Source organism: Lotus japonicus, chromosome 1 (genome assembly GCF_012489685.1).
Source record: "Lotus japonicus ecotype B-129 chromosome 1, LjGifu_v1.2".
Taxonomy (NCBI): domain Eukaryota; kingdom Viridiplantae; phylum Streptophyta; class Magnoliopsida; order Fabales; family Fabaceae; genus Lotus; species Lotus japonicus.
The window spans coordinates 103,522,562-103,537,781 of NC_080041.1; the positions used below are offsets into that span (position 1 = coordinate 103,522,562).

The 15,220-nt window shown below is 37.8% G+C and overlaps 1 protein-coding gene across 1 annotated transcript; it reads right to left on the reverse strand.

The window, feature by feature from the left end:
* Window positions 1-1,182: 1,182 nt before the first annotated feature.
* LOC130728613 (nuclear transport factor 2-like) lies at window positions 1,183-6,852 on the reverse strand. The gene is made up of 9 exons (XM_057580126.1): window positions 6,610-6,852; window positions 5,454-5,639; window positions 4,783-5,077; window positions 4,461-4,699; window positions 4,201-4,384; window positions 3,900-4,021; window positions 3,737-3,802; window positions 1,826-1,889; window positions 1,183-1,702 (listed from the first exon to the last, which is right to left on the reverse strand). Exons 2-9 carry the CDS (start codon window positions 5,637-5,639, stop codon window positions 1,452-1,454), a joined length of 1,407 nt encoding a protein of 468 aa, XP_057436109.1. The 5' UTR covers window positions 6,610-6,852; the 3' UTR covers window positions 1,183-1,451.
* Window positions 6,853-15,220: the final 8,368 nt, after the last annotated feature.

Sequence of the window (15,220 nt, forward strand, 5' to 3'; positions counted from 1 at the left end):
CACATTCCCGGGAATATTCCCAGGAATATGATTACCGGGTATGTTATTCCTGGGTAAATTTTATAAATGTGTTTGGTAAGTATTTTGTATTCCTGGGAACATTTTAAAATTTTCTTAATTTAAAAATTAAAAAAAAAACTTTAAAATAGAGGTAATAATGATAAATTGTGGGAGAAGTGGAAAGTTACATTCATCTTTCCCATGGAAATGTAAGATTCCCAACATTTTTTATGGGAATCAATATGAAGGAAATCATGAGAATTGTGGAATTTATTTTATTCCCGGGAATGATTGATACCCAGGAATCATAGTTTCCAATCTTGTAACAAACACAGGAATGTTCATTCCCAACCTTCATATTCCCGAGAATCTCTTTCCAAATCTTGAAACAAACGTCTCCTAACTAAATAAATAAAAGACATGACACTTACAGGGGCCATGGTGGACGGAGAGGAGGGGAATGGAAAACATGCAACACACAGTGTCACAGAGATGAAAGCAAAACTCCCTTATTTAAGTAACAAATTTATTTAGAGTGGAAGAGAACCCACCTATATATTGTGAAAGAAAACATTTACCGAGCAGAAGAAAAGATCTCCCTAGAGGAAAAGGAGGATCCCCCAATGGAGGAGGAGACCCCAATGGGGGAGGAGACCCCAAGGGTGGCAACTGCTCTATGGGTTGTGCCCTAGCAGAGAAAAAACTTACAAACGGTATAATAGAGCACAGTGCGGGTATTCTTTATTGTTTTGTTTTATGTCAAACTTTGGGAATACTTACGATTGAGTGGATAGTGTTTTCGTTGAAAAAATTATGGGCTCATAAAAATGTTGAAGCGTTCCATTCATAAAACATCTCTGTTTTCTGAAATTGATAACAAAAAGAAATGTACACAAACATTTGAATGATTGAAAAAAAAACATTTGAATGGTCAAAGAGTAAATAATTTTGAAAGCAATTGCACGCATCTATTATAAGCATTTATCATTTTCCTTATTAAGATGATAACTAAGGATATGTTTAGATATTCGTTGAAGCTAGTGCTAACGGATGTTAACACTTACATAAAGATAAAAAGTAAGCATAACTCTTCATATGAACTACGATGAAAGTATTTTCAGGTTAACTCAACTAGTCCAAACACACTATGTAAATGAGGCGAAATGGTCACATAGAGCAGACTTAAATAAATGAAGTTTATAACCTTTTCAAAATAAACATCCCAATTTGGACACAGAAATGTTGCATCATAGAAAGACAAAAAACGATGTTTAATCTAATGTCAACTCCGGAGATAGTACCTGTTTCGATTGGCTATACCTATTAGGATCATAGCAATAAAATATCTATAAATACTACAACTGTGCAAATTCAGAGAAAGTAATATGAGAAACTGAGGTTGTAACCTACCAGAAAAGATATTTGAACAACATCTAAAAAATCATTCTATTTCAGTTGGGAACAACATCTCGTCTTGTTGCACCGAACCTGCCACTGCCACCTCTCCCTCTCCCTTGCTGATAACCTTCTCCATGTCCGCCAGGCCCGCGGCCTCGACCGCCAAAGTCACCACCACGGTTTCCATAATCAACACGACCAAAGCTCCGACCGCCAACACCATAGTTCCCACGACCCCTAAAAGAGTCATTTCGAAACCCACCTCTTGCGGGTGAAATCCTAACTCTTCCAGGACCACCACCAACTGAGAGAGAACAAATAAAATTGTTAACTATAATGGAGTTAATTTGATTATCAAATCAGCTATTATTTTCGCCTATTGAATGAATGACACAAGTTTTAGTTGTACAAGTTAGCTTTGAATTACCTCGAGCTGTGGTCTTCTTCATCTCAACTATAGCAGAACGCCCAGCAATAGTAACAGGTGAAGCCTGAGAAAGCAAACCAACTGACTTAAATAATGAACAAAGATCTGAAGATTTTCACATCAAATTAGAAGTAACAAATGAAAAAGAAGATGATGGGAGTTCCATCAAATTACATTTAGACAGAACATATAATTAGCTAGAATGATGTGGCAATACAAGTTACAATAACTGGATGATTGCTTTACTCTTTTCCCCTTCAAGGAAATCAATGATTTGCAGGTAATATTTGACAAGAAAGGCAGGCTAATATTATCAAGCTAGCTAGGATAATTTTATAGCAATCTTCCCACCACAAGAAGACATCAAGAAAATCAGAAATCACGGTGGTTCCATTTGAAGCCTGTCTATTGGACATTCACATGTCATCGAATGCATGAAAGTAATGATACTAATTTCCTACATGGGTAATACACTACAAGCACTTAGATATATTCCAACCAATCAATTGAAGATGGGACAGAGCTGAATTCTATCATTTTTTTTAGAGTTCGCTTAGGCCTAGCTTTACCCTTCATAAAAACTATTTTGGCGATATCTCTAGTCAATGTAGGACTTCTCAACACACCCATTCACGCCAAGGCCTGGACATCTAGAGCATGAGATTTAAAGGAATGAACATCATTGGGTGGATTTTATATGGGTGGTGTCCAATAAACGGATCTAAGATAGACTCTGATACCATTTTATAATTCGAGTTATACACAACTCTACCCTAAAAGCTAGATTAGGGGTGAGGGTAGCTCTACCAGATAAGGTATTTTGGCCATATCTCTAGTCAATGTGAGACTTCTCAACAGTTTTAGGGGGAAGGGTAGCTCACTTGGTAAGCTAAGGGATATGAAGGGATTGCAGGGTAAAGGGTCAGGGTTCAAATCTTGGCGAAGGAACTAATTTACTAACAATTAACAAATAACAACTAACATTTGCCTATAAAAAAAAGTTAAGGGAGTGGTCATTATCTCCCAAGTCACATTTCATCTCTAAATCATGAACTAGTAGCAAAGAAGATTACACAAGGAAGTCCAAAATTTAAATACATTCTAGAGTAATGAAATTAAAGAGTTTTATTTAAGTTAGAGTTATACACATCTACAAATTCATAGGGAAGACAGCAGAACGAAAGAATTATATTCTTAAAATAAGTAAGGTAATTTTGCTTTTGCCGATTGCGGCCTGGGCCATCCTGGAACTGGAATGGGAAAAAAATGAATTAGATGAAAACTCCCTTTCCAGAGAAGCACTCATTTTCTTTCTAGAAGCTCTTTTTTTCTACCCTTCCAACTAGTCTCACTTGCTTGATCACTTTGGTGAGGTGGTTATGCCAGAGGGACAGCAATCAATTCACCGGGTGATAAAATAAGTGACATCAACAGTTAAAGAAATATACTGCATAAAATATACCATCTCCCTAAACCTAAGAGGTTGTAGAGATTCAACACACCATGAACTAGAAAATCTTATACTAAGCCCCCTTGAAACCAGGCGAAAATGATAGGTTTGATAGTTAAGATGGATGAAAAATATTTTTCTCATGTTGGTGTTCAAGGCCTGTTAAAATGGGATATAACTTATTCAAGTACCTTAAACATGTGCACTATACAGACTGTATGGCCAGCTAGATGTAGAAGTTATGCACTACCAAGAATATGATTTGAAGAATATATATAATTTTTACTGTGCCAAAACATTGCAATTTGTTGGCAGCAGTGACAGATTTATAAATGATATAACTGCACCCAATTTGAAATTACTATCACTTTTGAAATCATCTCCAACCTAGTAAATATAATTAACTTGCATGATGAAGTGCCAAATTCTAGGAATCTAAACTATACTGATGGGGAGTGTACCTTAACTGCACTATGCATTGCATTTGGAGATAGGAACTCAACAAAGCCAAAACAGTATCCCTGTGGCTGCAAAGGAAAATACAAAGTGTTTCCAACAAAACTGCATTAGGACTGAATAGAAAGTGAAAAGGGTAATTTGATGCTTTATCGACCTGATAAGTACCTTATTATTTCTGATTTGGATGCCTCCTGGTTTGATGGATCCAAATTTCTTAAACTCCTCTTCCAACTGAGCAACCGTCACATTGAAGGGCAGATTTCGAACGTAAATGGAGTAAACCTCAACTGTTGGAGACAGAACATGTTAATTAGAAGCAGAAATATGTTTAAGCCAGATATTTTGGCTGAATTTACCAATTTCATGACATGACTTTAGAAAACTAAATGGTTAGCTGTGTTAAAATTTGTTTTATTCAAACTTCAAAAGAAAAAAAAAATTGAAAAATGTAACAAAGACCATCTACCTTCCTCATGAGTATCACTACTTTCAGCTTCAGGTTTGCCAATACTATCTTGTGCAGCTTGAGGTACAGCAGCAGACTGTTCCGACACAACTACCGGGATCTCAGTTTTGTTAGGCACTGTCTTTAAAGTATTAGTAGGCACATAGGCTCTAGCTGGTCCCAAAATCCCTTTTTGGACTTTCACCTACAACGAATCTAATAAGCTTCGAAGGTTGGATAAAAACAGTACTTGCAAGTGAAAGACTTGTAGCAATACTCACAATTGATGCATAAGACTTCTTCGGAGCATCCACTTGAGCTGAGGAAGCCTGTTCTGTGGCCTGAGAATTATCATTCCCATTTGACTGAATGTGAGGTTCTACATTGTCTTTATTTCCATTATCTATCTGTGCCTCAGGATGGTTTGGTAGCTCAGAAGCTTTATCAGCAATAATTTGGCTCTCATTCACATGAGAATTCACAGGTTCCGGTGCAGGAGGGTCGACAGCATAACCGGGTTCTGCAATGAAATGTTAAAAGCATTAATATAACTCCAGAATAATTTCTATAATAGAAGACATGTTCCTTTTAAATCAATCGTGCCTGGTTCTGGGGTTTCAGTAACAGCAGCTTCATCAACATCTTCATCAACTGGATGCTGTTCTGATGGTTCAGAGTCTTCGAAATACCTAAACACATCATTCAGAACAAAATAGCCATTTTCTTGTGGGGCAAGAAAGAAAGATTGTGCAAATTTTCTAGTCAAGTTATCCTTTCCAGTCAAGCATCCCGTCACCAGCACAGTCACCCCTTCCTTGTAAGATTTTTGAGCATCTGCAGTCTTTATCTCTGCTTTAAAATCCTTGAAATTTAGTGATATAATCATCTCATTAATTCCCTGCACCATAAAAAGATGGCATTTTCCCTTAAAATTAGAGAACAGCAGAGAGCCTGAGATATATCAATGAAACATTTTCAGCAGCAAATGCAATCTAAATGGTTAAACGTTTAAGTTTTCTCTATTTTGTGAAACCCATGTAAATAGAAGTAGATTCCTAGCAGCTGCATGAAAAATATAATATGACTGCATGGGAAAGAAAAGAATTATCAGACATCAATATCTAGGAGCATGTTGAAAATTATATAACTAGTAATTCAAAGTATTGCTTCATATTTCAAAATGTTTCTTCTTTTTGAATATGGAACCTCAGAAATATTCTACAGAAAATTTAAAGTAAGTTATAGTGTTCCTAGTTTTGCATGAGGAAACTTACTTTCATGGTTGTAACTGATGTCATCACACCATTGGAATCTGGACGGCTCACCACACTAGAGTCCTGGTAAAACCGATAGACCGATTCTGGCGTATGGTGAAGAATATGGTAATACTGATCAACAAAGGCATTGCAAACCAGTTGGGGACTGGGAGCAGATGAATTAGTAGCGGTTTCCGAGGCCATCTGTCAAAAACCAACTGATCAATATTTGAAACTTGACAACATTTATAAACACATAAAAGTCTAACAGATAGGCATTGATTATCATTTAGATCTAAATGGCCTCTTCAAGAAGGTTTAATTAGACGCTAATCCTAGCTCTTATGCTTAAGTAACTGACCTTGATTATTAATCTTTTAATTTTATGGCCACTTGGAAAAAGTAATAGAGATAAATAACAGGTACATACAATTTGTATCCAGTTTTGCAAGCAACATTTAATGCAAGAAAAGCAACACATTTAATGCAGACCTATAACACTGATGGAAATTGGAGTTGACTAAGCATGGATTGAAAAATAATCTCATTCACATAGCTAAAATCTTCAAAATGAAATAGAATAACTTGTGTCCTGTCCCCAATGAAAGGGAGATATGAAAGAAACAATCTAACTCAGAGACAAAGGTGAAATAGAAAACGACAACAAAATCATCCACATTCACAAAATGAAGTTAGACCAGCTTAATTCATCATATACAACAAACCACAAGAATCAAAACGTCTAATTGCATCATTCACTAGCCTCAGCACATTACCACAGATCCAAAGAGAAACAAAAATCTCAAATCTAAACCCTAAACCGACCTCATAGAACAAAACAAACAACAACCATTTGACTTCATAGCTCACAGCAACCGAATTAACAACAATAAGCAACGAAAAAAAGAATCAAACTTGAACAAAAAGAACAAAACTTCACAAACAAACACACTTCACTTCAACTACTATCTCACAATTACTAAGCTGCTACCACACACAGCACCAACAATGTCTGATCATTACTAAAAATGAAGATGCCATTTTCGAAACATTAACATAAAACGAACATTACCCATTTGTGAAAATCAAGGAATTGGTTGAAAACAGAGGGAAAGAAACAAACTTTGTTGAAAAAAATGATGACCCATTATTGAGAAAAACAAATGTGGAGTACCTGAAGAATGTGTTGTTATTGTTGGTGGTGGTGAAGGGTTGTGATCGTGAAGAAGGTGAGAAATGGCACAGTGTGAGTGTTGTGAGAAACACAGCGAAGTGTGGTGCAGAGGGAAGAGACCAACGGGAACAGTTTGCGCACGAGAAAATGGAAGTGTGCGAAAGCTACCTGTGTGTGACTGTGATGAGTGAAAGGGTGAAACTCAGTGTGAAGTTATCATCTTGGGTCAGGTTTCTTCTCATACTGGGATAAAAAAAATGTGAAAATGAAACGAATCATTGGATGTCTTAGTTTGGTTTAGTTCCCAAGTTAGCAAACTCATTGTGTGTGAAACTTAACAGTTAACATATGAGTTGCATTTGGAAGTACTACTACTACTACCTTAGAGATTGATTTACAAACATATATAATTCACCTTTAATCAATAAATAAAATCTTAATTTGGTGATTTTCTTCTATGTTTAGTGTTTGTCCAACTACTGAAAATTGAAAAACATCCTCTAAGACACAATTACCTTTGTTTAAAAACATTGATATTTTAGGCCACTCCCCAATTAAGATTTTTCATAAATAAAGTTATCTATTTATTTTTATTTTTATCGAATTATTCTTTTCACAAGTGGGTCCTAACTAAAAAAAAAATGGAATACCGAAAAAATTGATTTTTTTTATTGAATTTGATTTTCAAAGTCAATCCTGTCTAATTTAAACTGGTTTTTTTTTTATACATCTATATGAATTTACTTGTAAATTTTTTTAAAAGCAAAATGATAAAAAAATTTAAAATATAAAGACCTAACAAGTTACAATCTACAACATATATTATACCGAACCCCAACCACAAAAGATAAAAATCATAAAGAATCGAAAATGCCGAAGAAAAAAAATCACGGACCACCAAACCAAACAAACACTTGACAAAGAATAATCTAAAGCCAAAATAAGACCCAAGATAAACTCAGCCAACAATCTCAATCCCAATCTCTGCCACCCAAAACCAAACAAACACATGCAAACTCGCAAAACTGACTAATAAATTATAACTGAAAAACAAAAGCCCCAAAAACTAGAGACCCAGATCAAACACCAAGCAACCACCAAGAGAGAGACTCCATCCGGGACCTAAATGCAGCGACGAGATCCAAAGATCAAAACAAGTCACACAAACCTAAACAAAAACATGGTCTCATCCCATCATTGAGAGGCATGTCCAGCAAAGTGCATGTTAACAACAAAAAAAAGTGCATGTGAACAAATATATAATTTAAAATGAGAAAATCAAAGTTTTTTTTCGAAAGCTCAAATTTATCCAGATAATTAGCTTTAGAGAATCCTTCTCAAGTATCTATACAAGATCCAAACAAATTAAGATTGGTCGATATACAAACACCAAATCAGAGTTAAACCCTATATTAGCCAGATCTATAATTTAGTAAGCTATCTCATTCATCAATTCTCCAATAAAAACAATTCCAAACATTTCATTAGATAATTCAAGCATGAATTTACAGTAAAAAGAGTACTCAAGTTTCATAGGATGAACAAGCCCCCATAAATTTCACATAGTCCAAAAATTGTAATCAAATTTAAAACATTTGAATACACAAATCAGAAAAATATGAATGTAAAATTCCTACCGAAATAGGATGCAAGCAATGATTTGATTGAGTTTTCACCTCCCACAGTATCTCCGACCGCCTTTGTTCTTCGCTCTCCTTTTTACCAACACAACTCAATGTAGATATTTTCTTTTTATACGTGCGATTTAGGGTTTTTCGGAGGAACACTGTAAAATTGGACTCTAAATGGGCCGAGAAATTTGGAATCGGTATTGGACTCTTTCGGCCCAATTGCATACTTTTATATCGACTTTCCACCTCTCACAATATCTCCGGTGCTTTCAGCTCTCCGTTCTCCTTTTTACTAGTACAACTCATTATAATAATCTTCTCTTTTTATTTACGCGATTTACGGTTTCTCGGGTAGTATTGTAAAATAGGACTTTTAATGGGCTGATGAAATTTTGAATCAACATTGAATTCATTGTAATGGTTTGCAATTTGACTGGAAGAATTTGCCATTTCCCAATTTTTATTTTTTGAAAATGGATTAATTTGCCATTTCCCATTTTTCCATTCTTAAAAAAAATCATGAGCATGTCCAAACTCCAAACCAATAAAAGTATAAAAAAAAACATATCCAAACATATGGAATATTAAAAAATTTGATTTTTATTGAATATAATTAAAAAAAAACATACCCACTTAGTTTGGATTCATAAGTAGTGACAATTTCTCTATGAAGATCCACTTTCGTTACAGTTCATGTGGTTTCCCTTAACCAAGCCACTACCTATGAGTAATCGGGTACTTAAATATTTTCTTTTTAAATATTCCTAAAACTATCACACAACTTGTACTTATTTAAAGTATATTTTAACAAAGATATGATTTTAAATAATAAATTAAAAAATAAACCTTATATTAGCCATACCTATATTTTAGTAAGTTATCTCAATCATCAATTCTCTGAAAAGTGTTCAAAACAATCCATCATATATGTCAAACATGATTTCAAAGTAAAAAGAACACTCTGGTATCATAGGAGAAAAGAGGCCCCACAAATTTCACATACTCCAAATATATAAATCAATGTTAAAACATTTGAAGACATGGATAAGAAAATTCTGAATATGCAACTCATACAGAAATAGGATGCAACCAATGATTTGTTCGAGTTTCCTCCTTTCACAATATGTTTGGCGACTTCTGTACTTCACTCTCCTTTTTAGCAGTACAACTCATTGCAGTGATCTTCTCTTTTTTATATACACCATTTAGGGTTTTTGGGGTAAAATTGTAAAATTGGACCCTAAATGGGCTGAGAAATTTTGAATCGATATGGAGTCCATTATAAAGGTTTGTAAGTGGGCTAGAAGAAATTGGTTGAAAATTTAATTTAAGTCACTCTCCAATTTAGATTTTTCACAAATGGATTGATTAATTTATTTTCATTTTCTCTAATAAAAATAGATTCAAAATGTGGAATATTAATAAAGCAAAAATGGCATTCTTTGAGCGACTAATGATGGTAGGAAACTCCAACCACTTTTCATGGACATTAACAACCTTTACTATCCATCACGAATCATGTCCATACTGATGTGAGGTACATTTCAAATGAAAGAAGTTTTAAATTTGTCCAAATTGACTACCTGCTCTGAGGCACTCTCATACTTCTTGTTTCAAAAGGCAATTTCCTTCCTCCTTTGTAGCTATGGTAACCATAAAGATATCACCCGCACATAAGAGGTGACTAATATGTGGCGCTCCCCTACCCACTTGAACACTATGAAGGCAGTTTTTTGAACTTTCTCAATTATCATACATGAAAAGGCTTCCACACCAAGATGAAAAGGTAAGGAGATAAAATGGTCACCTTGTCACAATCTCCTTCGGGGAGAGATTAAATAGTGGAGCATCGGTGGACCAATTTGTTAATTGACCACCCTAGTGGGCACCTAAAACTTAGGATATTATTAACATTGAGCTAACAAGAGCAAATTACAAGTAGATTAGATTGAACACCACATCTTTTAGTGTGTGTTTGGAAAACTCATTCAGGATCCACGTTTGACCCCGATCCACGTTTACAGAAGCAAGAAATAGTTGCTTTTGGATATATGGATCCACGTTTGACCTCTCCAGATTTGAAACCAAACACACACGTATGGCTGTATGGTCATCTCACTAATAGAGTGCTCATTACTTCTCTAATCATTAAATGTGAGACTTCTTACTCACACTTGAATTCCCTGCAACCAGTTTGACATAATTAATGGAATAACTTGATTTCCAAATTTCATAAAATTCAAGAATTAAAAGGGTTGTCTAAATGACTCAGGAGAAAGTTTGTGTTAAATAACAATCACATTCAAGATATGTGAATTAGAACTTAAATATTTTATTTATTTATAAAAAATCTTATTGGTCAATTGAGTCCACATGAGTCATTTAGACAACACTAAATGAAAAGTGTTTTTTTCTTCTTTCTCTGCTGTATTGTTTTGTGGTGCTACTCTTTATGTTTTCTTCTTTTTAATTAAGCTTTTAGTACCTTTGTGTTATCTTTTAAATTCCATTTGACTTTCCAAAAAAAAAACTCAAGCTGCACAATCGAGATAAATGAAAAATTAAAAGTCTAATTAAGCTAAAATAAAAAAGTTGAATTTTGTGGTACCCGTATTTTTTTTGGTGTCGTATCTTCATATGATATTTTAAGTTATAATGTTTTTATTTTGTTGAAAAAGGGCGAAAGGATTTATTATTCCAATTTCAAAAAGTTCAATGATAAACTAAATGAATTAATAACATATAGTTCTTAAGTTTGTTCATGTTGTGTAGTAATGCACAATTTGAAAATTAACGTTTTTTAGTTCAACTTAATATTCCGATAGATCATCTAAATTCCTTTCATGTCAGGATCTTCTTCCTTCATGTTCCACCTATATTGAACCTAAAAATCTTCTTTCATCCTCTTCCTCTAAGTTTAAACTGTATATTTTCTATCAGTCTACGTCATTTAATTAAGGTACCACACCTTAATCTCGCTTGAGGTTGACCAAATTAAAAATATCAACTTTCACTGCTTAATCACATAACAAGTCACTTAAGAACATCAAGAGAACATTTCTTTATCCCAGATTTTTGTTGTATTTTTTTTTGGTTACAAGAGGAAAATTAACGACAAAGAAAAACTAAATCAAAGCATCTAAATACAGTGATGCAGAAACAAATGAAGGTGGCCTCTTCCACACTTGCAAAGGCGATCCATCTTTAGCCGCTTCCCGTGCTAGAGTATCAGCCGTGTTATTCTTCTCCCGCGCTACTTGAACCAACGTACAGCTCTGGAAATTCCCCATCAGCTCTTTCACCCTCTGAATGTCGTCCTGATCCCAGAATGTGCTCACATTCCCTCCTGATTGAAGAACACTAACCAAGTTAGCACAATCAGATGCGCATATCACTTCCCCCAAATCAAGTTCCATACCATGTTTCAAGGCAAGCTCCATTGCCCGGATTTCAGCCAGGAACGCGTTACCTGGCCCAGTGCTCAAGGAAGCTGCAGAAACCCACCGCTCTGTGCTGTCCCGCACCATCGCTGCACACCCCATTCGACCAGTCATCGGGTTCCAGCTTCCGTCGAAGTGAATGTGCGCAGCCGGCAATGATTCCAAGCCTTGAAGGGTAGTGACATTTGACTGAGGGGGTTTTGCATGTGGCTGTGACAGAGCGTTGCGCCACAGCGCCTCGTCCCTGAGAACACAACGAAGCACTTGGTTGAGAGTTGCTGATTGTGTTTCAAATACTCTCTGGTTCCGCCACTTCCAGGACCACCACAGGACTGCAATTCCAAGCACACAATTTCGGTGAGAAAGTAAATCTTTTAGCCACAAAGAGAAGTTAATCTGCACAGCTAGCGGGGGAAGGACAGATTGGAATTGGCGCCAAATGCTCCTCGAGTCTGGGCACCATCTGAACAGGTGATCTATGTCCTCGTGATCGGCTGCACAACGGGGACAAGCTGCAGTCTGAGCTATATGTGCCTGGAACCGTTTTACGTTTGTTGGCAACGCGCCATGAGCCACAAGCCATAGGAAGAAGCGAATACGCTCTGGTACCTTCGATTTCCATATTCTCCTCCAAACAGCAAAGTCTCCAGCCGCCGGAGCCACCAAGCTGTCATATGCCGAAGCCGGTGTATAACACCCCTCTGGGGTATGGATCCAACGAAGAGCATCAGGATGGGGCCTCGAAAGAGGTACAGCAGCAGACGTTATCTCCGCTCTAATCTCAGGCGGGAGCACGGTAGACAAACAATCCAAATTCCACGAGCCATTCCGCCAAAAGTGCGCCACAGTTAGTTGCGTATCTGAGATATAAACAAAAGGTATTCGATCACAAATTCTGCCGGTACCCAGCCAATTGCTATACCAAACAGACGATGCTCCATTCCCTAACTGCGGCTGAAAACCATTTCCAACATAATCCTTGGCTCGAATTATGCTCCGCCAGACATAGGAATCACCTTGCTTGCACTTTCCCTGGAGAATTATATTATTTTGCAAGTACCTTTCGGTCAAAGCTTGAACCCAGGGCTTGTGGTTGTCATGCAGGAGGTTATCTACCAATTTACCAAGCATTGCAATGTTATTCAATCTGGTACTCCGAAGACCCAAGCCTCCATGCTCCTTCGGTTGAGCCACCTCATTCCAAGCCACTAGATTCCATCCACGATTGCTCGTCCCCTTTGCCCAGAGACAGCTTCGAATTTTCCTATCTACAAAATCACAAACTGATTGAGGGAGCCAAAGTGATTGCATGGTGTAGACAGGTAGGGATGTGAGCACAGATTTAGCTAAGCAAAGCTTCCCAGCTTTATTTAACATACGGGTTTTCCATGATGCTAACCGGGCATTCACTCTATCCATGACAGGAAGGAACTATTCTCTGGTGACTCTACCTTTCAATAGAGGAATCCCAAGATATTTACCCAGATTGCAATCCCTTCGAATACCCAATATGGTAGATAACTCATCTTGGGCAGAAGTAGCAATTGTCTTGGAGCAAAGCATTCTAGATTTCTCCAAATTGACTCTCATTCCGGAAGCCTCACAAAAATCCTTTAGAGTGTCAGCGACTACTCGCATCTGGGCCTTATTCGCCTGGCAGAACAGCAATACATCATCAGCAAAAAATAAATGTGAAATGCCAAGACCTTCTTTGGCAATACGGAGTGGGTGCCAGGCTCCCTCATCCACTCTTTTCTGAATAAGAAGGGCCAATCGTTCCATGCACAAGACAAAGAGATACGGAGACAACGGATCCCCTTGGCGGAGACCCCTTTGAGGGGTGAAAGACTCAAGCTTAGATCCATTCCATAGTATGGAGATAGAAGCAGATTGCACTCCCCACATAATCAAGTCAATGATGATATGCGGAAAACCGTAATCATAAAGCGTTGCTCGGAGAAAGTCCCAATTCACTCGGTCATAAGCTTTCTCCAAATCTATCTTTAAAGCTACCAATCCTCCTCTCCGTTTAAAGGTGTGGATAGTGTGCATGGCTTCTTGTGCAAGGATTATGTTATCCTTTGTTCCCCTTCCCGGAATAAAGCTCCCTTGGAGAGGTCCAACCAACTTATCAAGAAGAGGTCTGAATCTATTAACCAAGACCTTAGTGATCACCTTGTATGCCACATTGCACAAACTGATTGGGCGGAGGTCTTTGAACCGAAGCGGATTCTCTATCTTGGGGATAAGCACAATCAGTGTCTCCAGGAGTGATGATTCTCCCTTGCCTTGAGTAAAAGCATCAGCTACCATGGAGTGAAGATCCTGTCCTGTTATGCTCCAATACTGCTTATAAAAGAAAGCTTGGAACCCGTCCGGTCCTGGTGCTTTGAAGGGTTGCATGGCCATCACAGCACTACGAACTTCCTCCAAAGAAACAGGTTGAATGAGCTCGATTCTATCCTCCGTTGCAATGAATGGCGGCCTGATTTCCATTACATGATTCCTGCAAACATGAGTATCAATAGAGAAGAGGTTAGTGAAAAAAGCTTGGGCCTCCGCCTTCAGGGCTTCCGGCTCAGAACACCAATTCTCCCCAATAAACATCCCATGAATCTTGTTGCGTTTCCGCCTTATCACCGTTTGAGTGTGGAAAAATTTGGTGTTACGATCCCCTAGCTTCACCCATTGCTCTCGTGACTTTTGGTACCAATTTATTTCCTCCTGAATAAGTATCTGCTCATACTCCTCATTCAAAGTTCTCTCCAATCGAAGTAAGGACTCTGATTCACGCCTCTCTAGCTCAAGCTGGATACCTTGAAGGCGTCGCTCCACCCGCTTCTTCCTCCGTGTTATATTACCAAACACGTTGGAGTTGAAAGCCAAGGATGCCGCTCTCACATTATCGAGTTTGCCAACCAGCGACGGTGGGGGATTCTTCCATGTGTCCCGGACCAAGGGCTCATAGGAAGGGTGGGTTGCCCAAGCCGCATGAAAGCGGAAGGGACGAGCACCACGATCCTCTGGAATAGGATTACAACGAAGTAGGATGGGGCAGTGATCTGAGTACACACGAGCAAGGTGCTCTACGTAGGCCTCTGGAAAATTATGCCTCCAAGAAATATCCCCGATGGCTCTATCTAAGCGCTTAGAAAGAATGCTGCGCCCATTAAGTCGCCTCTCCCAAGTAAATTTACTCCCTGTAGCACCCAGATCAATGAATTCACAAGCTTCTATCATGGATAGCATTCGAGTCGCGCGCACCTGACAGAAATCCCCACCAGAAGCCTCGGACGGCGTAGTGATCTCGTTAAAATCCCCCAAAGCAAGCCAAGGTTCCAGTATTTGTTGACGTAAGGTTGTCAAGTGTACCCAAAGTTCTTCCCTCAAAATTGGATTTGGACTAGCATACACCGTCGAGCAAACCCAGGATCTATTATCAACAGTAACTGACACCGATACTACTTGAAAGTGGATGTCCACTATTCGCACAGTGAAGGTCCTGTTAATTGGTGCAAGTATCCATATGCCACCCCGATG